Source organism: Papio anubis, chromosome 14 (assembly GCF_008728515.1).
Source record: "Papio anubis isolate 15944 chromosome 14, Panubis1.0, whole genome shotgun sequence".
Classification (NCBI taxonomy): Eukaryota; Metazoa; Chordata; class Mammalia; order Primates; family Cercopithecidae; genus Papio; species Papio anubis.
Window position 1 is genome coordinate 1,730,938 of NC_044989.1, and position 15,560 is coordinate 1,746,497.

Consider the following 15,560-nt stretch of genomic DNA (forward strand, 5'->3'; position numbering starts at 1 on the left):
GCATCTGGGCCTGAGGCAGAGCAGGGAGCTGACTCCAAAGGTCAGAGAGGTCAAGTCCCTGAAGGCTTCCTTGTAAAGTGATTCAGTAAGGCCAGTTTTCCACAGGAGTGGCGTGGGGGCAGGGGGAGCATGCGTGGGGGCAGGGGGAGCATGCGTGGGGGCAGGGGGAGCATGGGGTGGGGGTCGGGAATGTAGTTCTCAGAAGTGAGGTTCCTCATGAGAGCAGGCGGTGGGGTGGGGTGGTGCTCACTGAGTCCTGCTTTCTTCCCAGAGCAGATGCAGGAGGAGGCGCATCGTGGCGAGGATCTCACTTTAGCAATCTCCACCCCTGCTGGCGCCCCAGGCCTCTCCCCATCCTGCAGGGCTCTGGATGGGTCAACCTGCCTGGCCTCCAGGACTAGAGATCACGGCCTGGACACAGCGCAGCGACACTTCCTCTCTTTTCCCTGAGGTGGTGACCTGGCCAGATGACTGAAGGGTTGATAGTAAGGGGCTGCCTGCCTGGAATGGGGACATGGGGCTTCGCAGGAGCTGGGGCACAGCAGGGTTCAGCCCTGGATGGAAATGCTCTGTTTCCCTCCCTTGTGCTGCATTTACTCCTGGGCTGGGGCCACCCTCCCTTCCACCTCCTGCCGATCACAGAGGGACCCAGCGCTCAGGAGAACTTTCCTCCTGTGTTACAAAACAAGGTGCATCATTGAAACATGCCGCGGTCAAACAGAAAGCTCCCACCGGGCCTGGAGGAGCCCCTGGCACTGTGGTCCTCATTCCCACCACTCTGCCTAGAGGGGGGTCTCAGAGAGTTGAGGGGACCTCCCTGGTTGGGAAAAGGGGAGCATCCAGGGAGTGCCAGGAGAGTCCTGGAGGAGCATTTGGAGGTGACACAGTCCCAGCGCTCTGTCTACGGCAGGGATCAGCATTGCTGACACACCAAATCTTTATTCCCTGATGATGTGGAATTTGGAGTCAACATCAGAGACTTGAGCACAGAGTAACCAGAACCTCCTGAGTGTGCCCTGTCCATGTATCTGGTCTCTGGACAGGGTGGCCGGTCCTCGTCCACGACAGGGAGAGCAAGCACCCCTCCCCTCCACACAACTGGCAGACGAGGAACCACCCTCCTGGGGATCCAGGGGCAGGGCACCCCCCAGAGAGGACAGCCGGGGAGGGTCCCCTCACCGTACTTCCCCCCGAGAGGACAGCCGGGGAGGGTCCCCTCACTGTACTTCCCCCAGAGGACAGCCGGGGAGGGTCCCCTCACCGTACTTCCCCCAGAGAGGACAGCCGGGGAGGGTCCCCTCACTGTACTTCCCCCACACCTCCAGACACCAGCGAGTGATCTGTCTTGAGATCAAAACCAGAATCCTAGTAGACAAGCTGCGTGCTCGCTGTGGACGCCCTGCGCCCTGAGAGTCTTGTCCTGGATCACACGGGTGTGTCCACAAACGAGGCCTAGCAGCCCCGGAGGAGCCCCACGTCTCTCCCTACCGGCCATGCATCCAGGAGCGCGGCTTGCCTCCCAGTCAGTTCCCTCATCTCTAAAATAGGACCACACAGATCTCAGGGCACATTGGTTGAATGTCAACCTGTGTTTCTGTAAAAACTATGGCTACTCAGCACCACAGAGAGGCAAGAGAGCATGAAGGTGTCCCTGTTTGGGCTCCCAGCTTCCCGGTACCAGGTGACACTGGGGGGCCTGTTTTACTTATGGAATTCCCAGCTTCCCTAATGTCAGATGACACCTTGGGGCAGGATTTACTTATGGAATTCCCAGCTTCACAGCGTTAGGTGACACTGTGGGGTGGGTTTTACAGATGGAATGAGAAAGAGGTAAGGTGTGTTCCTCCAGATCCAGACCCTAAACACCTCCCTCTTAGGGTCCTCCATGTTCTTTTCCTCTCTCTGGTTATGGAATAAAAACAGCCCTTGGAAAGTGTGTTGAAGGTGCCAGAGCCCTTCTCCCTGTTGCCTTGTGTGTAGACCTCAGCTCTGCTTAAGTAGTTTGAAGTGTGTTTGTCATGGCCGTCAGCCTATCCTCGCTAATCTTCCATTAAATGAGATGATTGATTTAAAAAATAGCTCACATAGTAAGTACTCAATATGGTGACTTATTTTTGCAACAATTCCCTTGAGATATATCAAGCAAGACAAACATTCTATAAAAGGTTATGTTCTCAATTATAATGGACTAGAGAGGAACCCAAAAATAAATAGAACACTTCACATATTCCAGACAGAAAAGGTTTAAAAAATGTATGTTGGTCAAGACTCTTAAGATATGAGCTACTTCTAAAAATATTTGTTTTTCAAAGTTAGAACTTTAAGTTTGGAGAATCTTCCTAAATTTAACTGGAGTGAGAACTGAAGTGGTGGCAAAGAAGGATGCTCAGGGCACCGCACACGAGAGAGAAGGCTCAACAGCTGCAGAGGTCTCCCCTCCACTTCCCTCCCTCTTCCACCCCATCCTCCCTGCATCTACGGGCTGCCCAGCGCTTGGTGAGGGTCTCCCATGAAGATGGCGTTGGGCCCCTCACCTCTGGGGGTGCTCAGGCCTCGGCAGAGCGCACTCCCTGGTTCCCTCTCCCCCACCTTTACCTCCTGACTCCTTTTGCTCGACTAGAATCTCTCACCTTCCCACCTTCCCATACACCTGTGAACTGCACCTGTCTCCTGGCAGGCCCTCGGTTCCTCACATCCGCACCCAGTGAACACACGGCTGCTTCCTGTTTAAACACAGACTTAAATCTCCTCTCATAAAATGTATTGAGTCAATGGTGCATGAAAGCTTTTCTTAGGAGCTGTTGTGTGCAGTGCAGAATGAGGTGCCACGGATGTGCAGGAAGGAACAAAGGTCCCCACACATAGACATTGCAGTGGAGCGTGGCGGATGTTGCAGCTACTCAGTATCAGGCAGAAACGGAAGGGACAGTGTCTGCAGAGAGGAGGCTGGGGCAGTTTCACCAAGATCATCACAGGGATCAGAGTCAGGGAGAGATGAGACAGTGCAAAGCAGTCGCTTATGGGGGTCAGGCAGCCTGGACCTGAGCCCTGGCTCAGTCACTCACAGGACCCCAGGGGAAGTTCTCTTCTCTTTGCCTCAATGTCCTGATCTTTAAAACACAGATAATTACAGAGCCCATTTCTTCAGGCTGCTGTGAGGATTAAGAAGGCTGGTATGCGGAGGTGCTTAGAGCTCTGTCGGCGCATAAGCCCTGAACAGCCTCCACTGACATTGTTTGGAAGATGAGGAGCCATCACAAGACAGAAGGCGAAATAGAGGAAAGGGTGCCCTTGGCAGCCTGAAGGGCTCACCGGGAGATGGGGTAAAGGGTGTTCTCAGCACCCCAAATGGCTCACAGGGAGATGAAGGAAAGGGTGTTCTCGGCACCCCGAATTGCTCACAGGTGTGAAACACCATGGGGATGAGGCAGCTCAGGATGGCTAGGAGGAGATGCTCCCAGAGCCAGGAGTAGGGCCAGACTTGGGGGAACTGTGGAGCATGGCAGGAGTCCCTCCCTCAGGAGCCTCTTCGCTGGGCCTAGGGGAACTGCAGAGTGTGCCTCCTCGCTCTGTCCTCCCTGCCGGCCGGCCGCGGTCTCCCTCACAGAATCCTTCATATTCCATGGCCCCTTGGCGGCTGGTGACCTAGAGCTGCTCCCTCTGCACCTCCCGCATGCACCCGCATGTCACCGGGGCTGGAGTAAGGCTCCCACGCTGCTGTCTTCCCCACAGCCTGACAGCTGAGCGTTGGGGACAAAAGTGTGCCCTCCCCTCCAGTGGCTGACACGTGGTCTCCAATTCCCTGTGTGTCCTTAGCATGGCTGTGATTCCCTTGGAATCCCCTCTCCTGAAGGCGTCCCAGACACCACCACGCCCTGCAGCCCCGCTCAGGTGTCCGACTCATGTGTGAACGACTCCCATGAAGTCCCTGTCCAGATGGACCAGATGGAGCTCTGTTCCAAGGACCCCCTGCTCCCCCGAGCTGGAGCTCTGCTCCGAGGACCCCCGGCTCCCCAGTGCATTTACGTCCACATTTGTCCAGCTTGTCTGTGGCTTCCTGACCTCTACCAAGATCTGTCTCCATCTGGTCCTCCTGCCGCCTTCTGTATCTTTAACCCATTTCTTCCTCCTGGCTTTTTCCTCTTCAGACAAAGGCCAGACCCACATTTCTCTGTGCCCGTGAGGTCCTGCCCACTCCCGCGCCTTTCCAGCTACTGCCAGCATTGTTCTTCTCCTCTCGTCCGGTCTGCGTTTCTAGAACCATTAGTCGTGTCCTCTATGACCCCCTGAACTTTCCATCCGACTCTTGTCCTATCTCATTCTGGTTTTGGTGCCTGATCTTTTCCCTAAACTCTCCACAAAAGGCCTCAGTTGCATTCCCACGACCAATACCCCAAATGAGTCCAGCATCATTTTGAACTCTGCACCACGCCGGCCTCTCGCCACTTTCCCTGTATTGTGCATGTTCTTTTCTTTGGAAGCTTCTGCACATCACGGCGCCCCTAACACCACCGTGAAGCTCCGTCTTCGTCACGGCCTCTCCGCCTCCACCTGTCACAAATGTGTGCATCTCCCGGGGTGTCTCTGCTGCTGCTCTTCTCCATGGACCCCTGGTCCCAGGGCAAACCCACAGGGTCAAGTGTGACCTGAGTGCTGCCGATTCCCGATTCCTACACAGCTGTCCCTCAGACAGTTCCCGAGGCCCGTTCCCAGCTGCCGGGTGGGTGTTCCCACCTAGTGCTGCCGATTCCTGATTCCTACACGGCTCTCCCTCAGACACCTCCCGAGGCCTGTTCCCAGCTGTTGGGTGGATATTCCCACCTCAAAGTCCCACAGAATCTCAAGCTCACGTATTTAAAATGAAATCACCATCTTTCCCCACTTTCATGGTGTGAGTATTTGTGTCCCTCGAGGTTCCTGTGTTGAAGTCCTAACCGCTGGGTGTGTTTGGAGCTGGGGCCTCTAAGGGAATAATTCACGTAAATGGTCTTGTAGGGGTGGGGTCCTGATCTGACGGGATCAGAGTCCTGACGAGAGGAGACACCAGCGAGCCTGCTCTCTCCCCGCCTTGTGAGGACGCAGTGAGAAGGCCCCTGTCTGCTGACCGGGAAGAGAGGCCTCCCCAGAAACCAGATCAGCTGGAGCCTGACCTCAGACTTCCGGCCCAGGACAGGGGATAGAGGTCAGTTGTTCAAGCCACCTGGCCCAGGGTATTTTTTCGTGACAGCTGAGCAGACTAAGATCCCCATGGCAGTGAAGGCTTCATTCTTTCCATCTTCCCAACTGCCAGCATTGCCACCCGTGCAGCTGCTGAGGTTGGGGCCACCTCTCCCGCCAGGATTCACCCACCAGGCCCTGCTGGTTCAACTTCCTGGGCAGTCCTGTAATCTGTCCTTCCTTTCATGTCGGAGGTCCAGCCCTCATCATGCCTCACTTGGGTCCACGGGAATGGCTTGACGTGTCTGCCTGCCCGTCCGCTCCAGGTCTCCTCCACAGCCACCAAGGTGGCACATTCGAAGCCCAGACTCCAAGAGTCACTTAAAGTCCTTGACGTAACCTTCCTCCCTGTGGTGAGCTGCGCCTTTCTTCAAAATGCAGCTCCTATCTTGGCTCCTGAAGGGTCATCTGGACTAGACATTTCTCCTCTGTGATGCCGATGGCTGGCCTGGCACACTATGTTGCAGCATCTGTAACCTCCTTCACCCAAGTCCACAGCATTCTCTAAAACATGGTCTCTTCTCTCCTCTAAAGAGCAGGCCGTGGTACTCAACTTTGTAAACCAGACCTGGCCGGAGATCAGTGATGCCGGTGGAGGCATGTCTGTCTGTGTCGGCGGAATGAGCTGAATGAATGACACGTCTGTTGGGGGCTTAGGGGAGGGTGAGCTGCAGGGTGAGCTCTCCTCCAGCACAGACCCCAAGGGTCTCAAGTCCTAGGAAGCCTCCTCAGATTCCTCTGAGTCTAAAGCCAGTGTCCCCCACAGCGTGCGCCGGTGGCACTGCATCCGTGGTTGGCCTCGCCCTAGTGCCCGCATCCGAGGCTTTACGTGAGTCTGTTCCCTCACTGTGAGGTTCTGGGCTCAGGGAGTGAGTGTTAGGTCTCACTTACCATCACCACTCTAGGCTCTGCCACTTCTGCTGTGTGGCTCGGCCTTAGCACCTGTCCAGAACGCTTGCTGGGGGTCTGCATGGGCCGAATGGTCCCTGGTCATGGCCTGGTACTGTCCTCAGTCTGTGTTCACTGGGACTGAGGACACCCTCCCGTCCTGAGCCGTCCGCTCTGCCACTTCCTCGTGTATAAAATCAGCATTTTCTACCCGACTTCTGTTGTGGTGGAATTGTCCCTGCCTCCTCCGTCCTGGGCTTCTCCATGTGCCTCCGGTTCTCCCCCTCATTTGTGGGAGGGATTGGCCTTTACGCCTGACCTGAGGGTCTCGTCATAGCTGCTTTTACAACCACAACATGGCATCTGCCCCAAAGGTCATGGCACCACGTATGCACGCGCCCAGGAGCCAGGATGGGGCCTTGACTTTTAATCTTAGACATTGCTTTTCTAGAAAGACCTGGCCAACCCTAAAGATAAAACGTTTTCTATTTCTCTTACATCAGTTCTGCTTTTCTCAGACATGACTCAGCTCAGGGAACAGGCTCAGGCAAAGGAGCCTTCCTGCCTAACCCTCAACACAGAAAGAACAGCGGCCATGCCAGGACTCACCGGGAAGTGAAGTGGAAACGATTTCACAGCAAATGGGGTGGGTGACCAGGGGCTCCTGTCAGGTCTGAGACCCAGGAGTGGGCTGGGCGTGTGAGCAGGGCCCCAAACCATGGACATTGGTTCCTGCTTCCTCTACTGTTTATATTTTGGCACCTGCTTGAAAGCAGTTCTTCATCATCTGGCTAGACTGTCACGGTTTGGGGGAAAAGAGAAATAAAACAGGCAGCTTCTGTTTCAATCTTTTTTTGCTGCTGCTTCTAACCGCTGCTTCGTTTGCATAGCGGGTGGGATGTACAAGGGCCCTCCAAACTCCAATCTTGACGTGTCCGCGGGGGCTTTGTGGGACGCTTCTGCTAGCCCAAGCCCTGGAAGGTTTGGGAAAACCGCCAGGCAGTCCCGGCAGTCTGGGCAAGGCCAGGGCTTCCGAGGAAACAGAAACGTCTGAGGCTTTCTAATGCGTGTATTTCTGTGCGCTTAGCTGTGTTCTTGCTGGGTATTAATATTTTTACACTTTCAGAAAATAATATTCCGCCTGTCTAATAAAATTGATGAAGATTTGATCAACAGAGAAAAACCATGGTCAACACATGATGGAATATTATTCAGTCTTAAAAGGGAAGGAAGCTCGGTCACGTGCTACAAGCCCTCAAGCCCATGTGCTTGAGGACATGGACTCCGTGAAATAAGACGGTCACAAAAAAGCAAACCCCGTGGGATTCTACTTATAGGAGGTCCCCAGAAGTGTCAGATTCATAGAGGCAGAAAGCGCAGTGTGGGTGCAGGGGCCAGGCAGCTGAGGAAGGGGGAGTCAGTGTTGAATGGAGACAGGGTCTCGATGGAGACGGAAGAGTTGGAGAGATCAGCTTCACAACAGCGTGAATACAGGTACTCCTCGACATACCACGCGGATGGACACAGGTACTCCTCGACATACCACGGGGATGGACACAGGTACTCCTCCACATACCACGGGGATGGACACAGGTACTCCTCCACATACCACGGGGATGGACACAGGTACTCCTCGAATACCATGGGGACGGATACAGGTACTCCTCGACATACCACACGGATGGATACAGGTACTCCTCCACATACCACGGGGATGGATACAGGTACTCCTCCACATACCACGGGGATGGACACAGGTACTCCTCCACATACCATGGGGATGGATACAGGTACTCCTCCACATACCACGCGGATGGATACAGGTACTCCTCGAATACCACGGGGATGGACACAGGTACTCCTCGACATACCACGGGGATGGATACAGGTACTCCTCCACATACCACGGGGATGGACACAGGTACTCCTCCACATACCATGGGGATGGATACAGGTACTCCTCGAATACCATGGGGATGGACACAGGTACTCCTCCACATACCATGGGGATGGATACAGGTACTCCTCCACATGCCACGGGGATGGACACAGGTACTCCTCGACATACCACACGGATGGATACAGGTACTCCTCCACATACCACACGGATGGATACAGGTACTCCTCCACATACCACGGGGATGGATACAGGTACTCCTCGAATACCATGAGGACGGACACAGGTACTCCTCCACATACCATGGGGTCAGCATCCCCATATAGCCATCTTAAGTTGAAAATACTGTATCTTGAAAATATTTTAAGTCAAAAATGCATTTACTAATTGTACTGACTCAACATCATAGCTTAGCCTAGCCCACCTTAAACGCACTCAGAACACTTACATCAGTCCACAGCTGGGCAGAGTCAACTTACACAAGGCCTAGTTATACAAAAGTGTTGAATATCTCATGTAATTTATTGAATATCATATGCAAGTGAAAAAGAATGGTTGCGTGGATACTCAAAGTGCCATTTCTACCAAGTGTATATTGCTCTTGCACCATTGTAAGATCGAAAAATTGTAAGTTGAGGACCATCTGTATACCTAACACTACTGAACCATACACCTAAAGATGAGTGTGTTAATATTTTACCACAACTATAAAAACAGAACAGAACAGAACCCAGGTCCGCCGTGCTCAGGCCTGGACTGCCCCTTTTCCCCTTGTGCTGCTGCCCCGGGTTTTCCTTTGCTGCACAAACAGGGATGCCGGTCGCCGGGCAAACACGCCCAGAGCCCTGTGACACACAGGGAGGTCCCCTTTCCTCCTCGGAGGTGGCTGAAGCCAGCAGTTCAGAGAGTTCTGATGGTGCCTTTTAGTAAAATGGAGGAGTGTCAACATTTCCGTGCAGCTCAGCCAGCCCATGGCAGGGCTGTAGCAAGAGCTGCCTAGCACGCTGACATTTCCACCTCCACACCCCGCACGTGAATACTGATACCTGGGCCTGGAGCCTGTGGCCTCTCCCATCAAGCTGTGGCCCTGCAGGGTAGGTGGGGCATGGGCAGCTGGAGTCATTTCTATCATGCCTGGACTTCTGTGCGCCCTCCAGGGACCTGGGATCCTGAAAGAGGAGGCTCTGAGCCCTGGGCAAGGGTGGGTGGCAACCAGGTGGGAGTGAAGTGAGAGGCATACAGCTTTCTAGAGATGGGAGCTTCCAGCATTGCAAATTCTCTGAGTAACATGAGCCTGTAAGCTGTGATTTTACTCACTAATGTGGCCTGGGCCCCAAGATTCCATCAGCCTGTACCCCAAGATTCCATCAGCTTGTGCCCCCAAATTCTACCAGCCTGCACCCCAAGATTCCATCAACCTGCCACCAAGATTCCATCAGCCTGTGCCTCAAGATTCTATCAGCCTGAACCCCAAGATTCCATCAACCTGCCCCCAAGATTCCATCAGCCTGCATCCCAACATTCCATCAGCCTGTGCCCCCAAATTCCACTAGCCTGCATCCCAACATTCCATCAGCCTGTGCCCCAACATTCCATCAGCCTGTACCCCAACGTTCCATCAGCCTGCACTCAATATTCCATCAGCTTGTACCCCAAGATTCCATCAGGCTGCTCCCCAAGATTCCACCAGGCTGCTCCCCAAGATTCCACCAGGCTGCTCCCCAAGATTCCACCAGCCTGTTCCCCAAGATTCCATCAGCTTGTCGAGGCCAGTGCATGCATCTCAACATGCTCTCACTCTGTGCCCGGGATCCTGGGGAAGAGGCTCCCTTTGGAGAAAAGAAACAGGGAAGGGTGGAAATTGAGGTGAGGCTGGCAGCAGAGTAGACAGAGGTGTGTGGGTGAGGTTCTAGCTGCAGAAATTCACTCCTGGCATTTGGGAAGGGGTGACCTGGGGCGGGGTCCTGCTTCCCACTTCAGTGGCTCCCGAGCTCTAAGCCTCCCCCATGGAACAAGCGGCAGCACAGAGTTCTTGGTGGAGGGCTGTCCTCTGGCCCTAACATGCAATGCAACCAGAGGCTGGGGAGTGGGAGGGAACAGCACTTATCTGGCACCTGGTATTTGCTGCTTAAATCAAATGGGCAAAGTCTCAGCAGGAGGAAAGCTAAAGCACCAGGCTCCGCAGAGGCAGCCCTGAACCAGTGCCCCCCCCGGAGTGCAGAAATGCTCACGTGAGAGGATGGAACTGCTTTCGTCTGTGTCAGGCCAGCAAAACATACTTACTCATAGGTCAAATGGGCAGGGTTTTTACAAAATTTTTAAACATTTTATTAATGGTGAAAGGTTTGGGAAAGTAGACACATTTTTGGAGGGCATTTTGGCACAATCTGTCAAAATTTTAAAGCTAGCATTCTTGTTTCCAGGAATATATCCTGAAGATCTGCTTGCACAAGGACATGGAGTTGTGTGTGGAAGGACGTTCACGTGGAGTTCTTTGTAACAATCAAACCTGGACAGGACACCGGGCGGCACGCACGGCAGCAGGCTCACTGGGGAGGGTGACGTGGCTCTGTGATATCCTGGGGTTCCATGCACCTAACGAGGAATGCCCCGTCTTCTGGGCCCTGGGTGGTCCTGGTGAGCAGCCGAGGCCCCTGTTCTCATGCAGGGTTCTGGGAGACACTGAGATCCATGTGTATAAATAGGGGTGCTTTTCAGTTCCAGAGAAGACAGGAACTGCCTGCCTTTGAGAAGGGAGTTGAGAGATCAGGTCCAGGAAAGGACATTCAATTTCTCTCTCTCTCTCTCTCTCTCTCTCTCTCAATTTTTTTTTTGTATGAGACAGACTCTTGCTCTGTTGCCCAGGCTGGAGTGCAGGGGTGCAATCTTGGCTCACTGCAACCTCCGCCTCCCGGGTTCAAGTGATTCTCCTGCCTCAGTCTCCCGAGTAGCTGGGATTACAGGTGCCAGCCACCACGCCCAGTTAATTTTTGTATTTTTAATAGAGACATGGTTTCACTATGCCAGCCAGGCTGTCTCAAACTCCTGACCTCAGGTGATCTGCCTGCCTCAGCCTCTCAAAGTGCTCAGCCTCTCAAAGGCATGAGCCACTGTGCCCGGCCAATTTTTCTCTTTAAACCAATTTATATTGTTTGAATTTTCTACTTGAGCAGGCATTTCTTTAATAATTAAAAAAAATCTTCCTTAACATTTCTTTAAGGATCAGAGTCACCTATTACTGAACGTGCCATTATTCCTGTAATCTGCATACCCAGCTTTGTTCACGCTGTGTTTGAGATGGATTTGAGGCGCAGGTGTGATCTTCGTAGAAAGTGGCACATAGGGCAGCAGAAAGGAAACCACTGCAAATCTCCCCAAAGGGCACGACCTTCACATCTACGTGTGATGTTTGTATCTTCCCCTCCGCCTCCTCAAGGAAGCTGAGGGACGCCAAGCGTAAGGGGAGCCGTCAGCCGTGGAGACAGGTCCCACCCCGGTCTTCACTCCCCACAGAGGGACCGACTGCACCATCTGACTGCACAGACCGGGCCTCTCCTAAGATAATCTAACTGCTTGTATTTCTTTTTAGATGAAGCAAATAAAAATGAATGAGGTTGATTGGCTCTTTTGGGAATTTTCTCATGCATCTTTGGCGCAGGCATTCACCAGGAGCCACCATGCCAAACGCTATCCTCTTTCCCCCAGTGAGGCCTGCCTGTGAATTTCAGGTGAAATAAGTAACTAAATCTTAAGATATTCATGTGCATGTCTAAAATGAAAATCTATATCTTACTGTGGATTCTAATTTTAAAAATGGAAAACTGCTGTGGTCATCTATAGATGGGGCTGAAGGAGGCTGTGCTCCCTAATGTAAGTTTAAGGTGTTTCAATGCTGTCCCCAAACCTTTGAATTTCGTTAGGTTGATATGATAGTTTTCAGCCTTTTCTTTCTAAACACAGGTGACGGGAGAAGCTGGCACCTGCTGCCGTCGTAACCAGCCATGCCAGTTGGCTCTCGGCGGCACCATCCCAGCTAGGGTCCCGCAGACGCAGCCACTCACCTGCGGTGTGTGAGGAAGCTGCCGCTAACGTGGCCTGAGCCGTCGCACCCTGGCGTGGGGCAGGACATGCCTTCTGTCTTGACCGACTTCCAGGAGAACTGGGAGCCATTCAAGTACCCGTCTTTCTGCCTCTTGGCCGCCAAGGGGCACCCGGAGGCGCTGCGATGGGACGCGTACTTCCCGGTGATGTGACCCTGGCCATCGCACCCGGGGACCGGACACCTGCAGGCAGGCAGAGGGGACACACTTTATTGCCTGGCCACCATCGGCTGGTGGTCTCTGTAACAAAGTCAGGATAACCCGGCATGAGGAGGAAAAGAACCATGCCCTCCTGGCTGGGCAAAAGGAAAAGAAAAATAGAAAGAAAAGTCACTAAAAGACACCACCTAGTGGAAGACTGAACTAGTTCACCTGCGCAGAAGGCCTGACCCACTGCGGAGGGAAGGATTTTCTGGAACAAAGTGTATGTGCCTTGTGGGGACTGATGGGTTCAGCACACAAAAGACCATGCAGCCGCTTGCAGCTGTACAAGCATGTATTTAAAAGGCACCACTTTGGGACAGAAACATGGCTTTTTGGGTGGAAAAAATGCAAAGTCAATAAGATGTCGTGGCATTATTTTTAAAGAGGCTGCTTCGTGCTTTTCTCAAGGGCTAGAAGACGTTTGTCTGGCTGTCTTCTGGAGGCCTTAAAATGCCCTTCCAGCTAGAGAAGATACTCAGCTGTAGAGACGTCTCAGGAAGTCTCCTGGAGTCAGGCTGGCACATGGACACAGGGCAGGTGTGTTCCTGGGAACTTGGGAATGGCAGGACCAAGACACACGCCAGGGCAGCAGAGGCGCCTGAAGGAGGCAGGGCCTGGCCTAAGCGCTCCTCATGTATCCTGAGTGGTGAGTTTGCCTGCATTGTTTTTATTAACAGAAAAGTTCGCGTTCCCTAGAATTTGCATTACCTATTTATTTTGACAAATCTTAATTTATTTGAATAATGTACGCTTTTATTTTGATTCTGTTTTAATTAAAATTTTTTTTCTGAAGATGTGGAGTGAGGTTTACTGTGTGGGTGTTTGGGGCCCAGGCGTGGCTGACGTGGGATGGGGACAAACACTCCCTTGGGCAGCCCGTCGGTCGTCACAGGCCCCGAGCCCAGTGTCTGCTGTGGCCTCAAGCCCTGCTTTAGAGCAAGGCAGGTATAACTAAACTATTTTTACAAGCCAGAATACCAGTGAAGCATTCGCTTGTGGTGTTGTATTTAGTACTTTCAGGAGCGTTCACCAATCTGCCGTTCCCAATAATTCAGCTGCTTTCCCCACCAAGCAGAGAGGGAAGGTGTTTTTGAGGGTGATTTGGGTTACCTGGAACCTCAGATTGACGGATATCAGCTTACTGCTGGACAGCCCCTGTAACTTTTCAGCCAATCAGCAGATGTGCTTTGCTTGAATGACTCATCCCCACACGGCAGCCCTGCTACGGTTCTCAGCCCCACTGGTGCTCGTACCTGATGGGCTCTTGATCTTCCTTATCTTCTTTGCTCTGTGCTATCCTGATACCGCTTTTCTTTGCTCTCGGGCAACCTGAAAGGCTAAATAAGAAACACGTTTCAGAAACCACCCCGCACCGTTGATTCCAGCAAGCTTTCTTAACTGATGAGGCTGTGACTCGATTCTTTCCGGAAACCTGTGCTTCTGGGTACACAGTCAAGATTCAGGAGCAGAGTTCTTTCCCTGTGTCCTCTCCAAGGCTTTAGGCACCGTCAGTCCCCTTTCAAGAAAGCTGGGAGACTGGGGTGGGCTAGGATGCTGTGAACGGGAGGGAAACTGGTTCACTGGGAGAGGGCAGAAGCAGTCAGGAGTCACCAGGAAAGATGATGGGGGAGGTTTTGTTGACAGAGAGTGAGCGAGTGCACATGGACGTGTGCATGTCGGGGGTGAACATGACTGAGGAAAACAGGCTCCCAGCCTCATTCTTGGGGGCTCTGTCTCTCACAGCAGCTTCCCAAGCACTTCCATCTCAGGTTCGTGTCTTGGGAGACAGTGATGGGCTAGTGACTTATTCCAGGCTTCGGGTTGTGCCTGCAGATGGGAGAGGAGGAGCTGGACATGCTTATTTTATTTAGTTTTCAGCCTCGGGTACAGAAGCTTTGGACATGCTTGTAAAGGGAATTTTTTCAGCTGGAACGGAAAAATACACACACATACACACCACAAACAATAATATATAAAATAAGTGGGATTTTTGGAAAAGAATTGAAGAACCAGAAATTGGGTAATCTCCTGCCATGCCATTGGGTCCTGTGGAAATGGCAGCCCTGGTGCTGGCATATGGGTGGGTCCAGGTGGGAGGCCACGCTTCTCCCTGGCTTTCCTGAGCTTGGGGATAGTTTTCCTGGTCAGTTCTGATTCTTGGAAACATGCAGATTCCCAGGAGGAAGTGCTCACTCCCCTAAAGACAGGCTCCATCCCGCCTCCCAGGCCTTGGCCGTCCTCCTCCCTCTTCAGGTGGGGGCAGCCCCTCAGCACAGGCGGGTGGCGGAGGGTTCGAGGTTTGGGTCTGGGCAGGAAAGAGGTTGTCAGGCCTCACAGCACCTTCACTCCAGGCCCCTGCTGCCCCAGCTCTGGACCCAGCGGGCAATCCCTCTGCTTCTTCCCCCGTCTGGCTCTTCACAGGAAGAGGAAAGAAGAGGCGAGGGCACTTGAGCTCGCTGCCTGCTGGGGCCCTTCTTCTCCCCGCCTTCCTACAGGCAGAATCTGGAGAGAGGGGCCCGTCTGTGCTTCCCCCGACCTTTCCCTGTTCCTACCGAGGCCTCCTCCGCCCCCGCCCCAGCCTCTGGCTCCTGACTTGCCTGCAGGTCGCTGGGGCTCTGAGGCCAGCGTGGGTTGACTTCAGGTCCACCCCTGCACCCCCGACGCTGCATAGCTGCTCGGATGCCCCAAAATTAGACTCATCGTCCACGTCACCAACCCAAAGCCCCAGGCCAGCAGACTGAGTGTGTCCTTGCTGGGTTTTGCTTCCCTCAGGTTCCGTTGATGTCACACCCAAGGCCTCTCCCCATCTGTCCAGCTTCCGCTTCCAAGGGCTTCCGCTTCCAGGGGCTTCCGCTTCCAGCAGTGCTAGTGCAGGCCCCCTGGCTGGGATCACCACCAGGCCAGCCTTTAGCATCATCCGAGGCTCTTCACTTCCTCAGGGGGACCCGAGTTCCTCCACACAGCTCGTTGGCTCCTCGAGGCCTGGCCCTGTAGCCATGTAGGCCCCTCTCCTGCCCACAGGCCCCGCTGTCCTTGCTGGGCTCTCCCTGCAACCCTTGCCTCCATCCTTCGGACTGACCGATGTCCCTGCCTTATCTGTGGCGCGTTCCCAGCTGCATGGCCTCTGCATCCTACAAGAGGCCTGGGCCTGGCTGTCTTCACAATGCGACCGCTGCAGGCTCACATGGTTCTGTCCTCTACAGGCTCCTCTGAGAGGCGATTCCTGGGAGTATAAACCATGCAAGTGTTTGTCC

General features: G+C 53.5%; 1 protein-coding gene across 15 annotated transcripts in view; it reads right to left on the reverse strand.

The window, feature by feature from the left end:
• The window catches only part of MYT1L (myelin transcription factor 1 like), a 226,461-nt gene that overhangs the window by 38,020 nt on the left and 172,881 nt on the right, over positions 1–15,560 (reverse strand). For 14 of the 15 annotated variants that reach the window (XM_009183612.4, XM_017947247.3, XM_009183618.4 and 11 more), the window contains 2 exons: positions 13,560–13,643; positions 12,064–12,285 (listed from right to left, as the gene is read on the reverse strand). In XM_009183612.4, coding sequence (XP_009181876.1) covers positions 12,064–12,285; positions 13,560–13,643 — 306 coding nt within the window. Of the gene's footprint in view, positions 1–190; positions 10,743–12,063; positions 12,286–13,559; positions 13,644–15,560 lie in introns of those variants that run through there. The other variant, XM_017947251.3, reaches the window with a different exon arrangement.